Below are 23,558 nucleotides of genomic sequence, written 5' to 3'. Positions count from 1 at the left end.
ACAATACGCTGTGACTAATAGCCACTGATGGATCTCTGCTCCAGATGTTCATCCAATCCCCTCTTAGGTTGCTTAGCTTCCAAGATCTGATGAGATCAGGCTAGCCTGGGCTATCCAGACTAGGGCTACATAATTGGCAGCATGTAGGGCACTTTTTTAATAGAAAAACCCCAGCAGGAACTCATTTGCATATTAGGCCACACCCTCTGACACCAAGCCAGCGCGTTCCTGCTCAAAAAAAGTCCTGGCAGCACGTAAGAAACTGGGTTTTGAGCAAATGTCAAGACACTTGAGCGACGGCGTCAAGGTGCCAGCAAACGTCTAGCTCTCCAGAGCGAGAAGAAGAGGAACTGTGCAGGGACTTGTGCTTGTTCGTTGCGCAACTGCTGGGGCGGAGCAGGGCCGGTCACGTCACTGAGGAGTCAGCGGACTTCGGGGCAGGAAATGCCGGACGCTTGTTTGTGACCTGAATCGAGTTTGGCAGCTCTGAGAACGGGGCCGTAAGAAGGAAGAGTCTGAGACAATGGACAGTTTCCTTTTTTTAGAAACCAGCGCTCCGCAATGCCTCTGAATTGTAGCGGCCCGTTCGAAAGGTCTCTGACCTGGGTGCTTAGGCTGGCCTGATCTCATCAGCTCTTGGAAGCGAAGTAGGGTTAGTACTTGGAGGGGGGGGGGGGACACCACCAAGGAAGCCCAGGGTTGCTGTGCCAAGGTAGGCAATGGCAAACCACCGCTGTTCATCTCTTGCCTTGACCTGGGTGGTGCAGGCTGGACCAATCTCATCAGGTCTCAAAAGCGAAGCAGGGTTAGCACTGGCCAGTAGGTGGATGGGAGACCCCTGAGGAAGTCCAGGGTTGCTGTGGAGAGGCAGGCAATAGCAAGCCACCTCGCTTCAGCTATTGCCTTGACCTGAAAGACCCGGGCTAGCCTGGTCTCACCAGATCTCGAAAGCTAAGCAGTGTTGGTCCTTGGAGGGGAGACCACCAAGGCAGCCCACGGTTGCTGTGCAGAGGCAGGCAATGGCAAAACGCCTCTGAATGTCTCTTGCCTTGAAAACGTATGCGGTTGTGTCATGATCCTGGGCCTGCAGGCCCCAGGGAAGCCTGCTTAGGAGTTACTGCGGAAAATCTACATCTCCCAGGATCCCCTCTGTCCCTCTGATTGGGAGGGACAGTTTGGTGTAGTGGTTAAGTGTGCGGACTCTTATCTGGGAGAGCCGGGTTTGATTCCCCACTCCTCCACTTGCACCTGCTAGCATGGCCTTGGGTCAGCCATAGCTCTGGTAGGAGTTGTCCCTGAAAGGGCAGCTGCTGTGAGAGCCCTCTCCAGCCCCACCCACCTCACAGGGTGACTGTTGTGGGGGAGGAAGGGAAAGGAGATTGTGAGCCGCTCTGAGACTCTGTCCTTGAAAGGGCAGCTGCTGTGAGAGCCCTGTCAGCCCCACCCACTTCACAGGGTGTCTGTTGTGGGGGAGGAAGGTAAAGGAGACTGTGAGCCGCTCTGAGACTCTTCAGAGTGGAGGGCGGGATATAAATCCAATATCTTCATCTACCTCACAGGGTGTCTGTTGTGGGGGAGGAAGGTAAAGGAGATTGTGAGCCGCTCTGAGACTCTTCGGAGTGGGGGGCGGGATATAAATCCAATATCTCCATCTACCTCACAGGGTGTCTGTTGTGGGGGAGGAAGGGAAAGGAGATTGTGAGCCGCTCTGAGACTCTTCGGAGTGGAGGGCGGGATATAAATCCAATATCTTCTGATTGGGTAGCGAGGGTTTTGGAGGGAAACATGCCCAGAGAGGGGTGGGGCCTGGGAAGACAATATATAAAGGCCAAGCTGAGGAAGTAGGTGTTCTTTCCCTGGAAGGCTTAGCTAGAGGCAGGCTGTCGCTTGGAGAGCTGGAAGCAAGGGAAAGGCCCTTACCCAAGGGGGTAAGTGTTAGTATTAGTTTAGGGGCTGTATACATAGACGCGTTAGGGCATTTGTTTATTTTCCCTTTACCCTTTAACTGTTTTATGCACCTTGTTAATTTATATTGCCCTGAAATAAACCTTTTTGTTGTTGTTTGCTCTGCCTGGTCCTCACGCCCATTATTTGGCCTAGCTAAGGGAGGCCTCAAAAAGCCCTGTGGCGCAGAGTGGTAAAGCTGCAGCACTGCAGTCGGAGCCCTCTGCTCACGACCTGAGTTCGATCCCTGCGGAAGCTGGTTCAGGTAGCTGGCTGCAGGTTGACTCAGCCTTCCATCCTACTGAGGTCAGTCAAATGAGTCCCCAGCTTGCTGGGGGGAAAGTGGAGATGACTGGGAAAGGCAATGGCAAGCCACCCTGTAAAACGTTGTGAAAGCGACGTCACCCCAGAGTCGAAAACGACTGGTGCTTGCACAGGGGACTACCTTTACTATTTTTTTAAAGGGAGACCTGGAAGGGCTTGGGAAGGTGTACTCTGGGCCTTCTCAAGGGAGACCCTTAACCCAGAGTGGTGTCAGCAATTGGTAAGACCCCCCCCCCCCGCCCCGAGTCATGACAGGTTGCTATAAGTTGCTCTAAGTTGGCCTGACGGCACTTTATATGCAACCACACAATTTTAAAGGGCTGCAAACCTTTACATCTGGGAAAGTTACATTCTGCAAGCGGTTTGAATGACAGACTGTGAACTCGTCGGTTCTTTCCCGCGGCACAGAACCGGAGCAAGCAATGCCCCAGCGAAACAACCATCTTGCACGTTTACATTTAATCGAGGCACAGTAGCCGCAGCTGTGCTTCTGCCCGTGTAACTCTGGTTACGTTAGGCAAGGCAAAGCGAGAAACATCTGGCGTCGGCGAAAGAGGACGACGAGACAAATCCCTTGAGGTGCAGAAAACTTATCTGCGGAAAGAATAACGGGTCTCCTGGTTTCTCTTCGGTGGACTCGTTGCAGTTTTTTAACCTGACTGTTTCAGGGAGCTTTTGGCTGTTTCTCTCTGACCCTTTGCTAGGATGATATCATGTCGTTAGAATGATCCTGTGAATTTAGAATCATAGAATCATAAAATCATAGAGTCGGAAGGCATCCCCTAAGGTCATCTAGTCCAACCCCTTGCACAATGCAGGAAACTCACAAACACCTCCCCCTAAATTCACAGGATCTTTGTTGCTGTCAGAGGGCCATGTAGCCTCTGTTGAAAAACCTTCCAAGGAAGGAGAGCCCAATTTCATAGAATCATAGAGTTGGAAGGGACCTCTAGGGTCATCTAGTCCAACCCCCTTCACACTGCAGGAAACTCACAAACACCTCCCCCTAAATTCACAGGATCTGCATTGCTGTCAGATGGCCATCTAGCCTCCGTTTAAAAACCTCCAAGGAAGGAGAGCCCACCACCTCCCGAGGAAGCCTGTTCCACTGAGGAACCACTCTAACGGTCAGGAAGTTCTTCCTAATGTTGAGCCGGAAACTCTTTTGATTTAATTTCAACCCATTGGTTCTGGTCCTACCTTTCGAGGCCACAGAAAACAATTCCACACCATCCTCTCTATGACAGCCCTTCAGGTACTTGAAGATGGTGATCCTATCACCTCTCAGCTGCCTCTCCAGGCTAAACATCCCCAGCTCCTTCAACCTTTCCTCATAGGACTTGGTCTCCAGACCCCTCACCATCTTCGTCGCTCTCCTCTGGACCCGTTCCAGCTTCTCTATATCTTTCTTAAAACGTGGTGCCCAAAACTGAACACAATACTCCAGGTGCAGAGTAAAGCAATACTATCACATCAAGTGATCTGGACACTAGACTTCTGTTGATACAGCCCAAAACTGCATTTGCCTTTTTAGCCACCGCATCACACTGTTGACTCATGTTCAGCGTATGATCCACTAAGAACCCTAGATCCTTTTTTGCACATACTGCTAAGACAAGTCTCCCTCATCCTATAACCATGCATTGGATTTTTCCTACCTAAATGCAGAACTTTGCATTTATCCCGGTTAAAATTCATTTTATTGGTTTTAGCCCAGTTTTCCAGCCTGTCAAGGTCACCCTGTATCCTGTTTCTGTCTTCTTCTGGGTTTGCAACCCCTCCCAATTTAGTATTATCTGCAAATGTAATAAGCGTTCCCTCTATTCCTTCATCCCAATCATCGATAAAGATGTTGAACAAAACAGGTCCCAGGACAGTTGCTCAGGGTTATGTTTGCCTTGGGCAAACACGGCAGGTAGGGCAAAGGTAGGGGGTGGAAATCCCTTGGGAAGTTCTTGATGCAAGAGCCCGGAAATTGTCCTGCATTGCCAGCTGCCTTGGGTGCCTTGTGACCTCGTACTGTCAAACGAACACGAAAAACAGCCCCTTTCTCTGTTTTGCAGCGATCAGATCTCTCCCCAGGGGACTGCTGTCTTTAAAATTTGTGGGTTTTTTTGAAAGAGCAACTGTGCGGTTTTGGGAAGGCCCTCCCAAATTAGGTTTCCATGCACATAGCTCAGCTGTTGTACATCAAGGAGGGGGATTTTCCTCGTAGTTGTTTTTTTGTCCCCAAAGAGTGTTAAAGCTGCAGTACTGGAGTCCTAAGCTCTGCTCATGACCTGAGTTTGATCCCCGGCGGAAGCCGGGTTTTCAGGTAGCCGGCTCGAGGTTGACTCAGCCTTCCATCCTTCTGAGGTCGGTCAAAGGAGTCCCCAGCTTGCTGGGGGGGAAGTGTAGATGACTGGGAAAGGCAATGACAAACCACCCCGTAAAAAGTCTGTCGTGAAAACGTTGTGAAAGCAACATCACCCCAGAGTTGGAAACAACTGGTGCTTGCACAGGGGACCGTTCCTTTTTTCCATACCTGATTTAAGGTGGCCCCATAGGGTTTTAAAGGCAAGAGACATTCAGAGATGGTTTTGGCACTGCCTGCCTCTGCATAGCCACCCTGGTATTCTTTGGAGGTCTCCCATCCAAATACTAGACAAGGTGGGCCCTGCTTAGCTTGGAATCATAGAATCTTAGAATTTAAAATTTGGAAGGGACCCCCCAGGGTCCAACCCCCTGCGCAATGCTGGAAATTCACAGGTACTTCCTCCTAAATTCACAGGGTCCGCATTGTTGTCAGATGGCCATCTAGCCTCCGTTTAAAAACCTCCAGGGAAGGAGAGCCCTCCTGAGGAAGCCTGGATTCTTCTTCTTCTTCTCCATCTTTTTCTCCTCCTTCTCCTCCTCCTCTTCCTCTTCCTTCTCCTTCTTCTCCTCTTCCTCCTCCTTCTCTTTCTCTTCCTCTTTCTCCTCCTCCTCCTCTTCCTTCTCCTCCTCCTCCTTCTTCTTCTCGTTCTGCTCCTCCTCTTTCTCTTTCTCCTTTTTCTTTTTCTCCTCCTCCTCTTCCTTCTCCTTCTTCTCCTTTTCCTTCTCTTTCACTTTCTCCTCCTCCTTCTTCTCCTTCTCCTCCTCCTTCTCTTTCTCCTTCTCCTCTTCCTCCTTCTTCTGCTCCTCCTTCTCCTCCTCTTTCTCTTTCTCCTTCTTCTTCTCCTTTTTCTCCTTCTCCTCCTCCTCCTCTTCCTTCTTCTCCTCCTACTCCTTGTTCTCCTCTTCTTCCTTGTTCTCCTCCTCCTCTTTCTCCTCCTCCTCCTCCTCTCCTCCTCCTCCTCCTCCTTCTTTCTCCTCCTCCTCCTCCTTCTTTCTCCTCCTCCTCCTCCTCTTCCTTCTCCTCCTCCTCCTTCTTCCTTCTCTTTGAAAGGTAGCTTGAAATATCTGTTAGATGTCTCCCCCACCAGATCTTTATCAGGATCTGCAAAAGGTGGAATATGAATAATATGATCTCAATGGAAGCACGCTACGTTTTAACTAGTTTGCCCCAGTCCTACTGCGAACGAATTCTATACGCGAATGAGCCATCAGCTCTAGGAGGGACAGCTATTAAAGGGAAAGTTGAATGGGCCTCGCTCAGCCAAGAGAATATTTTCATTATTCTGAACTGACCTATCTGAACTGAGAACGTTTTCATTCTGAACTGAACTCTCCTCTCCCTTCTTGGGGCAGCTGGAGAAAAGCGTCCGCCGACTGCGGGAGAAGTTTTACGGGAAGGTGACCATCGAAGATGCGGTGGGCCTGATGCGGAAGTTCAGTAACAATCATGACTTGGCTTGCAAGCGCATCATTCTTTGCAAGAATCAGATGGACGGTGAGTCAGGTCTTCATGCATGGTCAGGAGCACTGTGCGTGTTGGTTGGGATAACTGCAGGCATTCACTTTATACCCTGCCTTTGTCCACAACGGAGCTAGAAGGTGGCTTCCGTGCATGAAAGCATGGATGTGGACAGGAGTCGTTTTGTAGAAAAATAGGGGGTGGAGCTTATTAGCATAACTCCATGGCGCAGAGTGTCAAAGCTGCAGTCCTGCAGTCCAAAGCTCTCCTCACGACCCGAGTTCGATCCCCAACGGAAGCTGGGTTCAGGTAGCCGCTCGAGGTTGACTCAACCTTCCATCCTTCCGAGGTCGGTCAAAGGAGTCCCCAGCTTGCTGGGAGGAAAGGGTAGATGACTGGGGAAGGCAATGGCAAACCAACCCGTCAAAAGTCTGCCGTGAAAGCATTGTGGAAGCAACGTCACCCCAGAGTCAGAAACGGCTGTTTGCTTGCACAGGGAACTACCTTTACCTTTAGAGCCCCGTGGCGCAGAGTGTTAAAGCTGCAGTTCTGCAGTCCTAAGCTCTGCTCATGACCTGAGTTTGATCCCCGGCGGAAGCTGGGTTTTCAGGTAGCCGGCTCGAGGTTGTCTCAGCCTTCCATCCTTCCGAGGTCGGTCAAATGAGTCCCCAGCTTGCTGGGGGTCAAGCATAGACGACTGGGGAAGGCCATGGCAAACCACCCAGTAAAAAGTCTGCCGTGAAAACGTTGTGGAAGCAACGTCACCCCAGAGTCGGAAACGGCTGGTGCATGCGCAGGAAACCTTTCCTTTCCTTGGCATATGCCCCTCAGCCAACAGGGCCGGATTAACAACTAGGCCAAATAGGCACTGGCCTATGGGCCCACACACCTTTAGGGACCCCGGGATGTCTCCATCCCGCCCCCCAATTTCCCCCCTGCTTACAGCCCTCCCAGCCTGAACACGCAGCCAGCAACTGAGCCGCTCTTTGCCCAACTCGCCTGCTGTGGCTGGTGCTGGCGCGACCGCCAAGTTTGCCTCTCTCTGCCTCTTCAGCTTCGTCGAAGGGGCTTTGGAGAAGGGGCCTACAGGCTGCAGAGGGGGCCACGGGCAGTGGGGCAGGCACTCCACCGCTGAGAGAATTGGCGAGGGGCCCCCCCAAGATTTCGACTGCCTAGGGGCCTCCGCAGGGTTTATTCCGGCACTGCCAGCCAAAAGCGACCTGATGCAAGAAAGGAGAGCCCCAGGTGAGCGAGGCCTGCTTGGGTTGGCTTGAGATCCATCCAGCCCAAGCAGGCCTTGCTTGCCTGGGGCTCTCCTGGGCTGCCCCCCACCAGTGAAAAGGCCAGCAAGCCACCCGCCACCCAAAATCACATAAGAAGTGGAGAAAGGGTGGGGTGGGTTTCTCCAGGGGTTCATGAGGGCTGCTGGGTGCGTGGCCAAGCCCCTGGTGGCTGGCTGCCCGCCCGCTCTCCTAATCCAGGGATTGTTATGCAGCTGCACCTCCTATTCAATGGACAAGGGAGGTGGGGAGGAGGAGGGGGAACCTTCAGAATGGTTCAGGAGCCGCGCTCCTGTGAGCTGCTGCTGAATTTGAGGCCTGGATGTGGACACATAAAGCTGCCTTCTGTTGAACCAGGCCATCTAGATCAGCACTGTCTACTCAGGCCGGCAGCTGCTCTCCAGGGTTTCAGGTGGAGGTCTTTCCCATCCCCTCCTGTCTGGTCCCTTTAATTCGGAGATGCCGGGGATTGAACCTGATACATTCTGCATGCCAAGCAGAGGCTCTGCCACTGAGCCAGGGTCTCAGGTCAAGGTCTTTCCCATCACCTCTTGCCTGATCCTTTCAACTGGAGATACCGGAGATTGAACCTGAGACCTTCTGCATGCCAAGCAGCGGCTCTGCCACTGAGCCAGAGGCTCAGGCCAAGGTCTTTCCCATCACCTCCTGCCTGGTCCTTTTAACTGGAGATGCCGGGGATTGAACCTGGGACCTTCTGCACGCCAAGCAGAGGCTCTACCACTGAGCCAGGGTCTCAGGCCAAGGTCTTCCCCATTCCCTCCTGCCTGGTCCCTTTAACAGGAGATGCTGGGGATTGAACCTGAGACCTTCTGCCTGCCAAGCAGAGGCTCTGCCACTGAGCCAGGGTCTCAGGTCAAGGTCTTTCCCATCCCCTCCTGCCTGGTCCTTTTAACTGGAGATGCCGGGGATTGAACCTGGGACCTTCTGTCTGCCAAGGAGGATTTCTGGCTAAACTGGTCTGGAGAAAAATGCTGACTGACCTCGTTGGCATTGTGGACTGTGTTAATGTGTACTTATACAGCTATTCAGACTTTTGAAAGAACAACCAGAACTTATATAAAACAAGAGAGTCTTTTCTTCAGGTTTATGTAAAGCATTGATTGCACAGAACTGGTTCACTGGGTTTTTTTTTGTTTTTAAACTAACTCACCTGGAGGCTAGCAGCCCTGGGATGGGCAGAGAAGGAGTACAAAGGATGCAAATGTAACTGTAATACAAATTAGCAGGGGAAATACAAAGAAAAAAAAAACCAGAACCAGTTATTTTTCATAGATTCCCCCCCTCCCCAGCCTTAATATTGAACTTCCTTACCTGCAGAAGTCCAAACCTCCTTTGTGTTAGCAGAATCACATTCAGTTTGTTTTATTTTTCCCTTTAGATACGGATACGGAAGATGAGGGCGACCTGGCAGACGATCCAGTGGCTTTGGTAACGCTCTCTCCGTCTATCTTGAAAAGCTGCGGTGGCTGAACACAGGGCCGGCTCGCCCATTAGGCAAATTAGGCATTTGCCTAGGGTGCCAGGAGGGGTGGGCGCCGAATTGGGTTCCGGAAGGGAGAGGGGAGTGAAGCTTCGTCGGGCGCTCTCTTGAGAACACTGTACTGCCTGTCCAAGCGAGTAAGGAGAAGGCCGGGGAGGAGAGGGCAGAAGGTGGCCTGCCCACCGCCAATGTTCCCTCTAAACTGCAGTATCTTGTGAGCAAAAATTCTACTTTGTGAGCTCCTGGCATTCAGGTTGTGAGCTGCTGCATCAATTAGTTTGCTTTGGGGTCAACCTTCCTGAGCTAAGACAAAAATGTGTGAGCCGGAGGCTAAAAATCTGTGAGCTGGCTCACACTAACTCAACTTAGAGGGAACACTGGTCACAATCAATGTTCCCTCTAAGCTGCAGAGTCTTGTGAGCAAAAATTTCAGAAATATCTGGAGACTTTGGGGGTGGAGCCAGGAGACACTGGGGTGGAGCTAGGGGGAGGGGGTGAACGGTGCTAAGGAGCGCGGCGAGCCGCCCCATCTTGGAGCGGGCGGCCACTGCGCTGCTGCCGCCTCTTCTCCGCTCACCGTAGCTGCTCCTCGGAGATGGGCTCAGGCTGAGCCCATCTCGGAGGAGCAGCTAAAATGAAGGACCCAGATTCGTGGCTCGCCACGCTCCTGGCCTGCCTCCACCCTCCCCTTCTCTGATTTTACCTCAGAGGCGGAGCGGGTGATGGCGCTGCGCTGCTGCCGCCTCTTCTCAGCTTCATCTTAGCTGCTCCTCCGAGATGGGCTCAGCCTGAGGCAGCCGCACAGCGGCGCCGCCCGCTCCGAGATGGGGTGGCTTGCCGCGCTCCTTGGCGCCGTTTCCCCCCTCCCCCCGCTTCCGTTTTTTTGGGGAGCGGGGGAAGAGGCTGGAAATCCTGGGGTCCCCCGCCAGGGCGGGAGGGTTGGGAAGCCTATGAGCTACCAGCATTAAAGTTGTGAGCTACTGGCATTAAAGTTATGAGGTACTGCATATACCCCTGGGCCGCATATTTGACACCCCTGATTGTGCTCTGGGGCCATTTTTCCTGAGCTAAGACAAAAATGTGTGAGCTGGAGGCTAAAAATCTGCAAGCTAGCTCACGCTAACTCAGTTTACAGGGAACACTGCTCACTGCCGCCCACCCCCCCGCATGCTCAGAGGAACAACGCCAGCCTTCTCCTTACTCACTACTTCAACGGGCAGCTCCTCTGGGCGTGTCGGTGTGGGGGGGAGGGCAGAGCGTGGCACCATGTTGCGGCGCCACACAGAAGACGGGAGGGAAAGGGAGGAGGCGCAGGTGAGCAGAGAAAAGGGGTGGGGGGGTGGGGCCACGGCGCCCAGCAAGTCTGCCCGGGGCGCCACAAACCCTCGGGCCGTCCCTGGTTGAACAGCGAGGACCTGTTTCTTTCCTCTCAAGATGAGAAGTCCAGGTGTAGGGTGCGTCCTCAAGTTGAAGACGTGACCGGGGAGGCACCGGGGAGGTGGGAAAGGGAGGCAAAAGGTTAAGAGTGACCGGTCAACTGATTGCTCACGTGTGGGGTAGCCAAGCCTCCAGGTGGCAGCTGGAGATCTCCCAGGATGGCAACAGAACTCCAGGCAACAGAGATCCATTTCCCAGGAGAGAATGGCCGCTTCGGGAGGTGGGCTGTATGGACAAGGGTGTCGAATTCATTTTTTATGAGGGCCTAATCTGACATAAATGAGATCTTGTCGGGCTGGGCCACGTCAGACTAGGCCAATATGTACCTAATTAAAACTAGGTAGCAGAGATGTAAACTTTATAAAGGACACAGACAAACACAACGAACATTGTTTTTTTCTTAACTTAAAGCATGCTTAAAACATTAGCACTTGTTGGCCTTAAAGGCGCTTTCTTTGTATTTCTCCTATGGGGCCCAGGGAACTGAGTAAAGGAAGCTCTGGCCCTTTCCTTCCTTCCCCAGGGACCAGGAGGGGGAAGATTCTCAGCCAATAGAAGGCAGAGAGGCTGGGCTCAGTAGCTCTGCTGTGTGATTGAGAGAGCCCGGCAAAGCAAGCTGTCCCTCTCCGCTTTCCTCCCCAAGAGAGGAGCTTCGGACAATGGAGAAAATGGAGGTTTTGCTCTGTCGCTCCTGCGCAATCGAGCAAGCCTTGCAAAGCAAGCTGAGATGCAGAAGGAAGCAGGATATAGGGAAAAGGAAGCAGATGACAGACAGTTGCTTGGGGGCCTGATAGCAGCCCTCTGGGGGCCTAATTTGGCCCCCGGGCCGCATATTTGACACCCCTAATTATATGGCATTACGCCTTAGAACATAAGAGAAGCCCTGTTGGATCAGGCCAATGGCCCCTCCAGTCCAACACTCTGTGTCACATAAGAACATAAGAGAAGCCCTGTTGGATCAGGCCAATGGTCCATCCAGTCCAACACTCTGTGTCACATAAGAACATAAGAGAAGCCATGTTGGATCAGGCCAATGGCCCCTCCAGTCCAACACTCTGTGTCACATAAGAACATAAGAGAAGCCCTGTTGGATCAGGCCAATGGCCCATCCAGTCCAACACTCTGGGTCACAGAAGAACATAAGAGAAGCCCTGTTGGATCAGGCCAATGGCCCATCCAGTCCAACACTCTGGGTCACATAAGAGAAGCCATGTTGGGTCAGGCCAGTGGCCCATCCAGTCCAACACTCTGGGTCACATAAGGACATAAGAGAAGCCCTGTTGGATCAGGCCAATGGCCCATCCAGTCCAACACTCTGGGTCACATAAGAGAAGCCATGTTGGGTCAGGCCAGTGGCCCATCCAGTCCAACACTCTGGGTCACATAAGGACATAAGAGAAGCCCTGTTGGATCAGGCCAATGGCCCCTCCAGTCCAACACTCTGTGTCACATAAGAACATAAGAGAAGCCCTGTTGGATCAGGCCAATGGTCCATGCAGTCCAACACTCTGTGTCACATAAGAACATAAGAGAAGCCATGTTGGATCAGGCCAATGGCCCCTCCAGTCCAACACTCTGTGTCACATAAGAACATAAGAGAAGCCATGTTGGATCAGGCCAATGGCCCATCCAGTCCAACACTCGGGGTCACAGAAGAACATAAGAGAAGCCCTGTTGGATCAGGCCAATGGCCCATCCAGTCCAACACTCTGGGTCACATAAGAGAAGCCATGTTGGGTCAGGCCAGTGGCCCATCCAGTCCAACACTCTGGGTCACATAAGGACATAAGAGAAGCCCTGTTGGATCAGGCCAATGGCCCCTCCAGTCCAACACTCTGTGTCACAGAAGAACATAAGAGAAGCCCTGTTGGATCAGGCCAATGGCCCCTCCAGTCCAACACTCTGTGTCACATAAGAGAAGCCATGTTGGGTCAGGCCAGTGGCCCATGCAGCCCAACACTCTGGGTCACATAAGGACATAAGAGAAGCCCTGTTGGATCAGGCCAGTGGCCCATCCAGTCCAACACTCTGTGTCACATAAGAGAAGCCCTGTTGGATCAGGCCAATGGCCCATCCAGTCCAACACTCTTTGTCACAAAAGAACATAAGAGAAGCCGTAATGGATCAGGCCAATGGCACATCCAGTCGAACACTCTGTGTCACATAAGAACAGAAGAGAAGCCATGTTGGATCAGGCCAATGGCCCCTCCAGTCCAACACTCTGTGTCACATAAGAACATAAGAGAAGCCATGTTGGATCAGGCCAGTGGCCCCTCCAGTCCAACACTCTGTGTCACATAAGAACGTAAGAGAAGCCCTGTTGGATCAGGCCAATGGCCCATCCAGTCCAACACTCTGTGTCACATAAGAACATAAGAGAAGCCATGTTGGATCAGGCCAGTGGCCCCTCCAGTCCAACACTCTGTGTCACATAAGAACATAAGAGAAGCCCTGTTGGATCAGGCCAATGGCCCATCCAGTCCAACACTCTGTGTCACAGAAGAACATAAGAGAAGCCCTGTTGGATCAGGCCAATGGCCCATCCAGTCCAACACTCTGGGTCACATAAGAGAAGCCATGTTGGGTCAGGCCAGTGGCCCATCCATTCCAACACTCTGGGTCACATAAGGACATAAGAGAAGCCCTGTTGGATCAGGCCAATGGCCCATCCAGTCCAACACTCTGTGTCACATAAGAACATAAGAGAAGCCATGTTGGATCAGGCCAGTGGCCCCTCCAGTCCAACACTCTGTGTCACATAAGAACATAAGAGAAGCCCTGTTGGATCAGGCCAATGGCCCATCCAGTCCAACACTCGGGGTCACAGAAGAACATAAGAGAAGCCCTGTTGGATCAGGCCAATGGCCCATCCAGTCCAACACTCTGGGTCACATAAGAGAAGCCATGTTGGGTCAGGCCAGTGGCCCATCCAGTCCAACACTCTGGGTCACATAAGGACATAAGAGAAGCCCTGTTGGATCAGGCCAATGGCCCCTCCAGTCCAACACTCTGTGTCACAGAAGAACATAAGAGAAGCCCTGTTGGATCAGGCCTGTGGCCCATCCAGTCCAACACTCTGTGTCATATAAGGACATAAGAGAAGCCCTGTTGGATCAAGCCAGTGGCCCCTCCAGTCCAACACTCTGTGTCACATAAGAACATAAGAGAAGCCCTGTTGGATCAGGCCAATGGTCCATGCAGTCCAACACTCTGTGTCACATAAGAACATAAGAGAAGCCATGTTGGATCAGGCCAATGGCCCCTCCAGTCCAACACTCTGTGTCACATAAGAACATAAGAGAAGCCATGTTGGATCAGGCCAATGGCCCATCCAGTCCAACACTCGGGGTCACAGAAGAACATAAGAGAAGCCCTGTTGGATCAGGCCAATGGCCCATCCAGTCCAACACTCTGTGTCACATAAGAGAAGCCATGTTGGGTCAGGCCAGTGGCCCATCCAGTCCAACACTCTGGGTCACATAAGGACATAAGAGAAGCCCTGTTGGATCAGGCCAATGGCCCCTCCAGTCCAACACTCTGTGTCACATAAGAACATAAGAGAAGCCCTGTTGGATCAGGCCAATGGCCCCTCCAGTCCAACACTCTGTGTCACATAAGAGAAGCCATGTTGGGTCAGGCCAGTGGCCCATGCAGCCCAACACTCTGGGTCACATAAGGACATAAGAGAAGCCCTGTTGGATCAGGCCAGTGGCCCATCCAGTCCAACACTCTGTGTCACATAAGAGAAGCCCTGTTGGATCAGGCCAATGGCCCATCCAGTCCAACACTCTTTGTCACAAAAGAACATAAGAGAAGCCGTAATGGATCAGGCCAATGGCACATCCAGTCGAACACTCTGTGTCACATAAGAACAGAAGAGAAGCCATGTTGGATCAGGCCAATGGCCCCTCCAGTCCAACACTCTGTGTCACATAAGAACATAAGAGAAGCCATGTTGGATCAGGCCAGTGGCCCCTCCAGTCCAACACTCTGTGTCACATAAGAACGTAAGAGAAGCCCTGTTGGATCAGGCCAATGGCCCATCCAGTCCAACACTCTGTGTCACATAAGAACATAAGAGAAGCCATGTTGGATCAGGCCAGTGGCCCCTCCAGTCCAACACTCTGTGTCACATAAGAACATAAGAGAAGCCCTGTTGGATCAGGCCAATGGCCCATCCAGTCCAACACTCTGTGTCACAGAAGAACATAAGAGAAGCCCTGTTGGATCAGGCCAATGGCCCATCCAGTCCAACACTCTGGGTCACATAAGAGAAGCCATGTTGGGTCAGGCCAGTGGCCCATCCATTCCAACACTCTGGGTCACATAAGGACATAAGAGAAGCCCTGTTGGATCAGGCCAATGGCCCATCCAGTCCAACACTCTGTGTCACATAAGAACATAAGAGAAGCCATGTTGGATCAGGCCAGTGGCCCCTCCAGTCCAACACTCTGTGTCACATAAGAACATAAGAGAAGCCCTGTTGGATCAGGCCAATGGCCCATCCAGTCCAACACTCGGGGTCACAGAAGAACATAAGAGAAGCCCTGTTGGATCAGGCCAATGGCCCATCCAGTCCAACACTCTGGGTCACATAAGAGAAGCCATGTTGGGTCAGGCCAGTGGCCCATCCAGTCCAACACTCTGGGTCACATAAGGACATAAGAGAAGCCCTGTTGGATCAGGCCAATGGCCCCTCCAGTCCAACACTCTGTGTCACAGAAGAACATAAGAGAAGCCCTGTTGGATCAGGCCTGTGGCCCATCCAGTCCAACACTCTGTGTCATATAAGGACATAAGAGAAGCCCTGTTGGATCAGACCAGTGGCCCATCCAGTCCAACACTCTGTGTCACATAAGAGAAGCCCTGTTGGATCAGGCCAATGGCCCATCCAGCCCAACACTCTGTGTCACATAAGAGAAGCCATGCTGGATCAGGCCAATGGCCCATCCATTCCAACACTCTGTGTCACAAAAGAACATAACAGAAGCCGTAATGGATCAGGCCAATGGCACATCCAGTCCAACACTCTGTGTCACATAAGAACAGAAGAGAAGCCATGTTGGATCAGGCCAATCGCCCATCCAGTCCAACGCTCTGTGTCACATAAGAACATAAGAGAAGCCATGATGGATCAGGCCAATGGCCCATCCAGTCCAACACGCTGTATCACACAGTGGCGAAAATACTCACACATACACACACACACACTGTGGCTAATAGCCACTGATGGACCTCTGCTCCATATTTTTATCCAATCCCCTCTTGAAGCTGGCTATGCTTGTAGCCGCCGCCACCTCCTGTGGCAGTGAATTCCACACTTTAATCACCCTTTGGGTGAAGAAGTACGTACTCCCTTTTATCCGTTTTAACCCGACTGCTCAGCAATTTCATTGAATGCCTTGCCTAGGTCATCGCCGTTTCCTTCCAGTGGCCGTGCCTAGGTCATTCCCCGTTGCCTTCCAGCGGCCTAGTCAAATATGTCTTCTTATGTTTCTCTTCTTTTACAGCCCCAATATGGCCTCAATTGTCTGCACCTCTCCTCTGTCCGAATAGCAACTTCTAATCTTTTTCCTTTTCTGTCTAGAAAGTGATAGACAAGCTGAAGAAAGAAGAGGAGGAGAAGAAGAAACAGGTGACGGAAGGAGGAGATGGATGCTGAGGGGGGTGGTCTCCATAGGGTTGCCAAGTCCAATTCACAAACTATCTGGGGACTTCGGGGGTGGATCCAGGAGACATTGGGGGTGGAGCCAGGAGCAAGGGTGTGACAAGCATAATTGAACTCCAAAGGGAGTTCTGGCCATCCCATTTAAAGGGACCGCACGCCTTTTAAATCCCTTCCCTCCATTGGAAATAATGAAGGATAGGGGCACCTTCTTTGGGGGCTCATAGAAGTGGACTCCCTGGTCCAATCCTTTTGAAACTTGGAGAGTACTTTGGGGAGAGGCACTGGATCCTATACTGAAAATGTGGTGCCTCTAACTCAAAAAACAGGCCACCCCAGAGCCCCAGATATCCGTGGATCAATTCTCCATTATCCCCTATGGGAATCTGTCTCCATAGGGAATAATGGAGTGCCCAGCAGACATTTCCCTCCCCCCTCCCGATTTCTGATGACCTTGAAGCGGGGGCAGGGCCTCCAAACTGGGGGATCCCCTGCCCCTACCTGGGGATTGGCAACCCTAGGTCTCCAACTAGCTGGGGATGGGAGGGGGAACGTCTGGTCCTTTTGATAAAAACTGAATGTGAAGCCTTGAGCAGTGCGAACTTTTCATGGAACGGAGGCCAATAACGTCACCTGGTATTTATATCAGATCCGGCTGATGCCAAAGGGACAGTTAGAGGGAGCAGTTTCCAAGTTAGTAACCCTAGGAAAGGAAAGGTCCCCTGTGCAAGCACCAGTCGTTTCCGACTCTGGAGTGACATTGCTTTCACGTTTTCACGGCAGACTTTTGACGGGGTGGTTTGCCATTGCCTTTCCCAGTCATCTACACTTTCCCCCCAGCAAGCTTGGGGACTCCTTTGACCGACCTCAGAAGGTTGGAAGGCTGAGTCAACCTGGAGCCGGCTACCCAAACCAGCTTCCGCTGGGATCGAACTCAGATCGTGAGCAGAGGGCTCTGACTGCAGTACTGCAGCTTTAACACTGCGCCACGGGCCAATGAAAATCAGCACGGGGGTGGGGAAAGTGGAAGCAGCTTAGGGAGGGGGGGGTACAAAAATATCAAAAATATTGTGCAAAACACACTCTTGAATAGTTTGTACAGAATTAAGTATATTAAATTATGTCATATAATGAACAGCATACAAAAGTAAGCATACATTCATACATTCAGAAATTAAAGCCAAACAAGAGTCTCAAGTACAGTATTTCTCTCTCAAGTACAGTATTTCTCTCTCAAGTTCTCTCTCAAATCTAATTAGCGGCTTGATACTGAAATGGGCGTTTGAGAGAAAACTTGGCTGGAATTTTCGGTTGGCTTAAGAGGAAGCTGCAGGAGCAGCGGAACGCAGTCAAAGCCGGTGTCTGCGTGAAGGCGAGAATTTTTCCTTCGGAAGCCAACAAGCAACGGAGGGGCTCCTGTGGAACTTTATTATTGAGTCTTAGTACTCTGTTTGGAAAATTAAGAGACTTGAGGGGCCCCCCCTGAAATACTGTACTTGAGACTTTTGTTTAGCTTTAATTTCTGAATGTATGCATGTATGCTTACTTTTGTATGCTGTTCATTATATGACAATTTAATATACTTAATTTTGTACAAACTCTTCAAGAGTGTGTTTTGCACAATATTTTTGATATTTTTGTATTCCATATATTGTGCTGCCATTGTTCTTTTGCATTGTTATTTAGGGAGGGGAGTAGGCTGGATACTGAGAGAAGGGTGTGGTAGATTTGCATTGCATGTTGGCAGAAATGGGAGATGTACCAGGTGGGTGTTGTCTGCCCCGGTCACTGGGTCACCTAGGGTTGCCAAATCTGATTCAAGAAATATCTGGGGACTTTGGGGGTGGAGCCAGGAGTAAGGTTGTGACATAATTGAACTCCAAAGGGAGTTCTGGCCATCAGAACTCCAAAATTTGTAATTCTACACTAAACTGGCTCTGGCAGGAAGTGAAGAACCAGGAAAATGACTTGGAATCTAGGAGGCCGGAGGGTTAGAAAAAAATTAAAGACAGATGTCTTGTTCATTTTATTCCTGTCTTGTCTTTGTCCCTAAGGCAAGAGGGCCAGTTTGATGTAGTGGTTAAGTGTGCAGACTCTTATCTGGGAGAACTGGGTTGATTCCCCACTCCTTCACTTGCAGCTGTGCGAATGGACTTGGGTCAGCCATAGCTCTGGCAGAGGTTGTCCTTGAAAGGGCAGCTACTGTGAGAGCCCCATCAGCCCCACCCACCTCTCAGGGTGGAAGTCTTTTAAGAGCCAGTTTGGTGTAGTGGTTAAGTGTGTGGACTCTTATCTGGGAGGACTGGGTTTGATTCCCACTCCTTCACTTGCAGCTGCGCGAATGGCCTTGGGTCAGCCGTAGCTCTCGCACAGGTTGTCCTTGAAAAGGCAGCTTCTGTCAGAGCTCTCTCATCCCCACCCACTCCACAGGGTGTCTGTTGTGCAGGAAGAAGATAAAGGAGATTGTGAGCCGCTCTGACACTCTGAGATTTGGAGTGGAGGGTGGGATATAAATCCAATATCATCTTCTCAGCGTTTTCCTCTCCAAAGTGACCCTCAGTGTTTTCCTCTCCTCTGGTTTTATCCTCACAACAACTCGGTGAGGTAGGTTAGGCTGAGAGTGCGTGAGCGGCCCAGGAGCACCCAGTGAGCTTCCAACGGCAGAGTGGGGATTCGAACTTTTAGCCATGATGCCACTCCGGCTCTTCGAAATATTGGCTTCTGTGCCCTCTTTGTAATTCTGTATTTGCTAAACCAGGGTGTCGAACTCATGAGGGCCGGATCTGACATAAATGAGACCTTGTTGGGCCGGGCCAGGTGTGTACCTATTTAAGAACAGGCAGAGATATAAACTTTATAAAGGACACAGACAAACATACTTAAAGCTTTTAAAAAAACTTAAAATAAAACATGCTTAAAACGTTAGCACTCATTGGTCTTAAATGTACTTTCTTCATATCTTTCTCACGGGATCCAGGGAACTGGGCAAAGGAAGCTCTGGCTCTTTCCTTCCTTCCCCAGGGGACCAGGAGGGAGGGAGGCTCAGCCAATGGAAGGAAGAGAGGCTTGGCTCAGGAGCTCTCCTGTGCAATTCAGCAAGCCTTGAAAAGCAAACTCTGCCTCCCCCCCTTCCTCCCCAATGGAGGAGCCTCAGCCAATGGAGAAAATAGAGGTTTTGCTCTGCAGTTATTGTGCAATTGAACAAGCCTTGCAAAGCCAGCTGTGATGCAGAAGAGAGAGAGGAGAAGGAAGCAGATGACAACCAGTTGCTCAGGGGTCTAATAGGAGCCCTCCCGGGGCCTGATTCAGCCCCCGAGTCACATGTTTGACACCCCTGTGCTAAACGAGCTGCCGAAGACAGAGCCGGCCCAGCTGTTGGGGGCGGAGATGGGTGGGGTGGGGGGTGCGTGCAGAGTATTGTTCAGCGTAAGCCACTGCTTCTTCTTTTTTTGTTTTTGTTATGTAGGTGGACCCAAGGGAAGACTTTGGGTGTTCCTGCCAGGCTCATTGGAGCCATACGGGCTGAGCTTGGGGACATGGGAACAAAGGGCTGCAGGATCCAAATCTCTGCAGCCCTAGACCAATCACAAGCCCCCCACCGGTTTGAATGACCCAATGACGTGCTTGTGCGGGAACCCAGAGATGTATATAAGTTCGGCCCCCTTGGCCCCATCCCCAGTCTTGTAATGTAACCTTATACTATGTCATTAAAGAGCTTGCTATCCCTTCTCCCAAGACTCCTCCATGCATAGAACCCACCATACAGCAGTGGCGACGAGGATGGGATCCGGATGAGCGAGGTCCAGGGCCTAACCTACCTCACCGGGTTGTTGGGAGGATAAAACCAGAGGAGAGGAAAACACTGAGAGTCACTTCGGTGAGGAAATCTGACCTTGGTTCCAAGGGGGGTCTGGGCAAATCTCCCATCCCAAGGAACTTGGGTAAGAAAGTTGAGGTTGAATGTAAGGCAGATAAGCTCGGCCAACGTTAAGAACATAAGAACATGAGAAGCCATGTAGGATCAGACCAATGGCCCATCCAGTCCAACACTCTGTATCACCCAGTGGCCAAAAAAACCCAGGCGCCATCAGGAGGTCCATCAGTGGGACCAGGACACTAGAAGCCCTCCCACTGTGCCCCTCGCAAGCACCAAGAATACAGAGCATCCCTGCCTCAGACATAAGAGAAGCCATGTTGGATCAGGCCAGTGGCCCATCCAATCCAACACTCTGTCTCACATAAGAGAAGCCATGTTGGATCAGGCCAATGGCCCATCCAGTCCCAGCACTCTGTGTCACACAGTGGCCAGAAAACCCAGGTGCCATCAGGAGGTCCATCAGTGGGGCCAGGACACTAGAAGCCCTCCCACTGTGCCCCTCCCAACCACCAAGAACACAGAGCATCCCTGCCCCAGACAGAGAGTTCCAATAATACGCTGTGGCTAATAGCCACTGATGGACCTTTGCTCCATATGCTTATCCAATCCCCTCTTGAAGCTTGTAGCTGCCACCACCTCCTGTGGCAGTGAATTCCATGTGTTAATCGCCCTTTGGGTGAAGAAGTACCTCCTTTTATCCGTTCTAACCCGACTGCTCAGCAATTTCATGGAATGTCCACGAGATCTCGTATTGTGAGAAAGGGAGAAAAGGACTTCTTTCTCTACCTTCTCTATCCCATGCATAATCTTGTAAACCTTGATTGTGTCACCCCTCAGTTGACCTTGTGTGCTTGGGAGAATGCTCCTTTAGGCCTCTGTATGCTTAACTTTATTTATTTCCTTTGCAGAAACCAAAGAACGACCCTAACAATTACCATAAAATCCAGGTGAGTGTGAAAATTGGGGGGGGGGGGGGGGGCAGCAGCCACAGGCGGAACAACAGCTTTCGTAGACCAGTCTGATCCAAATCACATCTTGGCTTTTAGCTGGGCGGGGGGGAGGGAATACAACAGACTAGGAAGGGAACATAAGAGAAGCCATGTTGGATCAGGCCAATGGCCCATCCAGTCCATATACATACACACTGTGGCTAATAGCCACTGATGGACCTCTGCTCCATATTTGTATCCAATCCCCTCTTGAAGCTGGCTATGCTTGTAGCCGCCACCACCTCCTGCGGCAGTGAATTCCACATGTTAATCACCCTTTGGTGATTAATCCTTTTATCCGTTTTAACCTGACTGCTCAGCAATTTCCTTGAATGCCCACGAGTTCTTGTATTGTGAGAAAGAGAGAAAAGGACTTCTTTCTCTACCTTCTCCATCCCATGCATAATCTTGTCAACCTCTCTCATGTCACCCCTCAGTCAACGTTTCTCAAACTAAAGAGCCCCAAGCGTTTTTACCTTTCTTCATAGGAAAGTGTTCCAACTCTTTAATCATTCTAGTTGCCCTTTTCTGGACTTTTTCTAATGCTATAATATCCTTTTTGAGGTGCGGTGAAAGCTCCATATGGATCATGGCCTTAGCATCCATTCATCTGGAACAACGGCCATCTTCTAGCCCATGGGTGGCCAAACTTGCTTAATGTAAGAGTTGCATAGATTTGACGTCATGTTCGAAAGCCGCAGGACAAGAACATCAGATGTTTGAGAGCTGAAAGAGGAAGGAAGGAAGGAAGGAAGGAAGGAAGGAAGGAAGGAAGGAAGGAAGGAAGGAAGGAAGGAAGGAAGGAAGGAAGGAAGGAAGGAAGGAAGGAAGGAAGGAAGGAAGGAAGGAAGGAAGGAAGGAAAATAGATGGGAGGGAGAGAAAGGTGGAAAGAAAACTAACTTTAAATGCATAATGTAAGCCGCTGGCTGGCTTGTCTTGAAGAAATGATTGAAGGGGCAAAATGCCTTCTCCCAGCGAGCTGACAGTGTGGAGGGGGCTTCGAGAGCCACACAATATGTTTGAAAGAGCCACATGTGGCTCCCGAGCCACAGTTTGGCCACCCCTGTTCTAGTCAATAGGCTTTTCCAGAGCTTTTTGTGCAAGAAAAAAAAAGTCCAGCAGGAGGACCTCATTTGCATATTTGGCCACACCCCCTGACAGCACCATTGTTTCGCACAGAGCCTTTTTAAAAGAAAAGGCCCGGCAGGAACTCCTTTGCAAATTAGGCCACACCCCCTGGCGCCAAGCCAGCCAGAACTGCGTTCCTGTGCGTTCCTGCTTTTTTTAAAAAAAAAAAGGCTCTGGACTTTTCTGCAATCTTATTTTCTTTGGTTGTAAGTTCCTGTCTCTTGGGGAGGGGGGTGGAATCTGTTACGCACATGTTTTGCTCTCTCTAGCAGTTGCTTCAGTATTACAGTGCTTTATGTCGGGTCCTCAACCCCCGGTCCGTGGCCTGTTAGCGACTGGTCCGTGAGCTATATAACTATTTCATTATATATTACAATGTAGTAACAATAACAATAAGATGACGACATTGGATTTCTATCCTGCCTTCCAGTCTGAATCGCAGAGTCTCAGACCCGCTTACAATCTCCTTGATCTTCCTCCCCCACAACGGACACCTTGTGAGGTGGGTGGGGCTGAGAGAGTTCTCACAGCAGCTGCCCTTTCAAGGACAACCTGTGCGAGAGCTATGGCCGACCCAAGGCCATTCCAGCAGCTGCAAGTGGAGGAGTGGGGAATCAAACCCGGTTCCCCCGGATAAAAGTCCACACACTTAACCACCGCACCAAAACAAAGTGCACAATTGTATCATCCCGAAACCATCGCTCCCCCCCCCCCCCCCCCGTCCGTGGTATAACTGTTTCCACAAAACCAGTCCCTGGTGCCAAAAGATTGGGGACCACTGCTTTATGTCCAGCATATGCAGGAACTAAACTGGTGTAATTTCAGATCGATCACTAGAGGGCGCGGAAAGCATGCAAAACAGAACTAACCCCCCCCCCCCCTTCCCAAGAAACAGGAATTTAGAAGAGAAGAAATTGATAATGTGGAAAACCCCTAATTCCTGCACAAATTTGGCCAGGAAAGGGCCTGATTAGAATACGCAGAGTGCCTGTACGTCTGCCCTCTAGCTGGTACAACATGGTTTGTCTATAGGGGTGGTGGATTGCTCTGGAATAGGCACCTCATGGTGTCAAGAAAAACTATTTTTAGAATTTTATTTTTTTCTTTAAACATTTATTAGTTGCCTTACTTCCTTATGGAGCTCTCTGCCCTGTTGCTGGCCTCCCAGGGGAATTAGCTGACCACTGTGAGAGACGGGATGCTGGACTGGATGGACCCTCTCTGATCTGACCCAGCAGGGCTCTTCTGACGTTCTTCTCAGGGGAAGGTCTCGGCCTCCCTGCCCTGTTGTTGACCCTCCAGAGGAACTGGTTGGCCACTGTGTGAGACAGGAGGCTGGACTAGATGGACCCTCCCTGGTCTGACCCAGCAGGGCTCTTCTGATGCTCTTCTCAGGGAAGGCCTCAGCCTCTCTGCCCTGTTGTTGGCCCTCCAGAGGAACTGGGTGGCCTCTGTGGGAGACAGGAGGCTGGACTAGATGGACCCTCCCTGGTCTGACCCAGCAGGGCTCTTCTGACGTTCTTCTCAGGGGAAGGCCTCAGCCTCTCTGCCCTGTTGTTGGCCCTCCAGAGGAACTGGTTGGCCACTGTGTGAGACAG

The 23,558-nt window shown here is 51.1% G+C and overlaps 1 protein-coding gene across 1 annotated transcript in view; it reads left to right on the top strand.

Annotated features, from left to right (window-relative positions):
* SHFL (shiftless antiviral inhibitor of ribosomal frameshifting) overlaps nt 1-23,558 on the top strand; it is a 43,374-nt gene that overhangs the window by 9,259 nt on the left and 10,557 nt on the right. Inside the window, exons 2-5 of the mRNA XM_060253104.1 lie at nt 5,977-6,118; nt 8,762-8,811; nt 15,888-15,935; nt 20,760-20,789. Of these exons, the coding sequence (XP_060109087.1) occupies nt 5,977-6,118; nt 8,762-8,811; nt 15,888-15,935; nt 20,760-20,789 (270 nt within the window). The remainder of the gene's footprint in view (nt 1-5,976; nt 6,119-8,761; nt 8,812-15,887; nt 15,936-20,759; nt 20,790-23,558) is intronic.

This window comes from Heteronotia binoei, chromosome 13 (genome assembly GCF_032191835.1).
Source record: "Heteronotia binoei isolate CCM8104 ecotype False Entrance Well chromosome 13, APGP_CSIRO_Hbin_v1, whole genome shotgun sequence".
NCBI lineage: Eukaryota > Metazoa > Chordata > Lepidosauria > Squamata > Gekkonidae > Heteronotia > Heteronotia binoei.
Note: the sequence above shows the minus strand (reverse complement) of the source record. Positions and strands in the feature narration are given on the sequence as shown.